At 35.3% G+C, this 2539-nt stretch overlaps 1 protein-coding gene across 1 annotated transcript; it reads right to left on the bottom strand.

The window, feature by feature from the left end:
• Positions 1-627: 627 nt before the first annotated feature.
• Positions 628-2237, bottom strand: LOC115990253 (FBD-associated F-box protein At4g10400-like). The gene is made up of 3 exons (XM_031114101.1): positions 1320-2237; positions 1055-1195; positions 628-972 (listed from the first exon to the last, which is right to left on the bottom strand). The coding sequence occupies exons 1-3, from the start codon at positions 2235-2237 to the stop codon at positions 628-630; spliced, it is 1404 nt and encodes a 467-aa protein (XP_030969961.1).
• Positions 2238-2539: the final 302 nt, after the last annotated feature.

The following is a 2539-nucleotide window of genomic DNA, read 5'->3' as shown; positions in this document are numbered from 1 at the left end:
CTATATCATGCTAATCACATAATTAGATGGAAAAATAGTAATTTTTTCCAAATATAGAAAAATTGAAAATACAAGACCTTATTTTGATTTTTAAATTATAAGTTATTAAGGAAAAAAAATATTACTATAAATAGCAAAAATATTGTTTTCGGGACTTTAATGAAGGAATTTGCCTAAATTTAGGTGACACTCAAGGCATGTGAGTCTGGATCAAAATGCCATTGCTCTTCAACCTGTCAAATTTCATGTAATTTCGACATCGTTGCCCTGATGGCCTTGCTCTTGCATTGTGATTTCCGGCGCCCTAGCTGCTCCAAAAAGGTCTTTATTGTCTGTTCTACATCATATCTACATTAAAAAAGAGATAGTTTCTTACTTGTTTCTTACTTGCATTAGAAGTACATTCTAAGATATTAAAGTACTTTTACGTGTTCTTTGTCTTATCAGATTTTCTATTACAGTACCACTTTTTCTCCATAAATTTATTGGTGTAGCAATCCAATCAAATCAACCAAACCATAAATAAACAGCTTGTGGTGAGTCTGGTAACCAGTTAAATAACACTAGGTCTGTAATTATCAACATAGGTAATCATGCTTTTATGTATACATACAATCAAAAACCATCTTAAAACTTAACATAGGTAATCATGATGAAGTAAAGTTCAATATAAAATTCATGGGAGAGATATAATACCGTAGAGAATTTCAGTTCACAAGTTGAAGAAGCCCTTGGTAACTTAGTTACCAATTTGTTGAGAATACGAAAATTTTTCTCATAACTCGATGAGCCAGAAAGAATATCCATTCTTTGCAATACTTTCGCATTCTTTAGCATATATGTTATGAGTTTCAGTTCATGTTCCAACACTTTAAATTGTAGTAAAGAAATTGTCCGAAGGTGTGATTTGAGACATTTTGGAACATTCACTGACTCTGTCCAGCAGGACTCATGTGGTCCTTCTGTATCCACCTGATGAAAACAGACCCAGCTGTGTTTAAAAAGCCAAGCCTAAGAGAAGGTTAGCTGAAATAATTTTCAAAACCAAACTGACCTTAAGAATAAGGTTCTCAAGATTGGGAGAATTTTCAAGCAAAATTGGCAATAGATGAGAATTGCAGCATTTTACTTCAAGCTGCAGCCGGCTCAAATTATTATAAATGGGAAGATCATTTGCAGAAGCAAAACTCAAAGACTGCAATAACATTATTAAAAAAAAAAAAAAAAAAAAAAAAAAAAACAATAAGCTAAAAGAGTTGAGGCGAAAACAATCTAATAAAGCATGAAATTGAGGAAAGCAATTTCAAAAAGGAAAGCACCTTGTTATAACGCAATATCAAATTTCGAACGTTCAGAAGCGCTTTGAGAAGCTTGACAATGCAGTCGTCGTCATTTAGTTGATTGAGTTCAAATAAATTAACGTTCGCTTCAACTACGTTGATTGCTTTTCGCACCGACAAATCATGGCAATTTGGAATGTTTAGAATCAGAAACTTAAGACTCGGCGCATTTATCTGAACTTTACCAAATCTAGCATCTTGAACTTGATTGTCGATGTCAAGATACTCCAATGTTGGGTTATTTAAAATAAAATTGACATTATTGTAAGGTCGATTCAATACGTGTAATCTCAAGAGGTTTGGGGAACCAATTAAGAGGCGATGAAAAGAGTCATCATTTGCGTACTTAATTTTTTTAAGATAAAGGTGTTTCAGATTCGGTAGATGAACAGAAGGAGGACAGTCGAGAACAATTTTGCCACTCAGTTCCAAAACCTCGAGAGATCCGCAACTGAAAAGACTATGAGGCAACTCACAATTACTGTTCCTTTTAACCAGGAGGTCGAAATTGAAAAGACTATGAGACTGAGGCAACTCACAAGTGATGTTCCTTTTAACCAGGAGGTGGAGTTCTTGGACACCATGTTCTATTGCATAGTCAACCCATGTACGAACATGGCTCCGATCAAAAGAGTGGTGGAGTACAAGTCGGAATTTCTTCACAGGAAAAGGTTTGCGGAGAGACAAAACTCTGAACACGAAATCCTTGTCTCCGAAATCAAGAATGGGGACCATAGTCCAGAGCTGCTTCCACCTAGTTGACAAGATTGTTGTGGCGACCGCATGTTTGGTTGGGAGGAATGAAAGGATGTGGCAGATCAGAGAATCCGGTAAATCACTGATCCTATCCAAGCTTGCGTATTTTTGTTTTTTGCATTTTGATTTTGATTGAGCCATCACTTCTGCTCAAGTTGGACATGATATCAGTAAATAATCCAAAGTGAAAAAAAAAAAAATTGTTACAAACTACACGTTTTTCAACAATCAACTGATTTTTGCACTTTCAAACACATGCCCGAAAAAAGAAAACAGTGTACACAAACAAAAAGGACACCAAAAAGACCAAACGATCGATGAACTTCATAATCATACCAGTTGCTGCGACAAGAAGAAAATAAAATCTTTGGAGTCACTGAAGAAGCGGAGGCCGAATTGAAGGAATAGATCAGTTGTGAGAAAAAGAAATAGGGCACAAGTTT

The sequence above is a fragment of the Quercus lobata genome, chromosome 5, assembly GCF_001633185.2.
Source record: "Quercus lobata isolate SW786 chromosome 5, ValleyOak3.0 Primary Assembly, whole genome shotgun sequence".
NCBI classification, from domain to species: Eukaryota; Viridiplantae; Streptophyta; class Magnoliopsida; order Fagales; family Fagaceae; genus Quercus; species Quercus lobata.
Note: the sequence above shows the minus strand (reverse complement) of the source record. Positions and strands in the feature narration are given on the sequence as shown.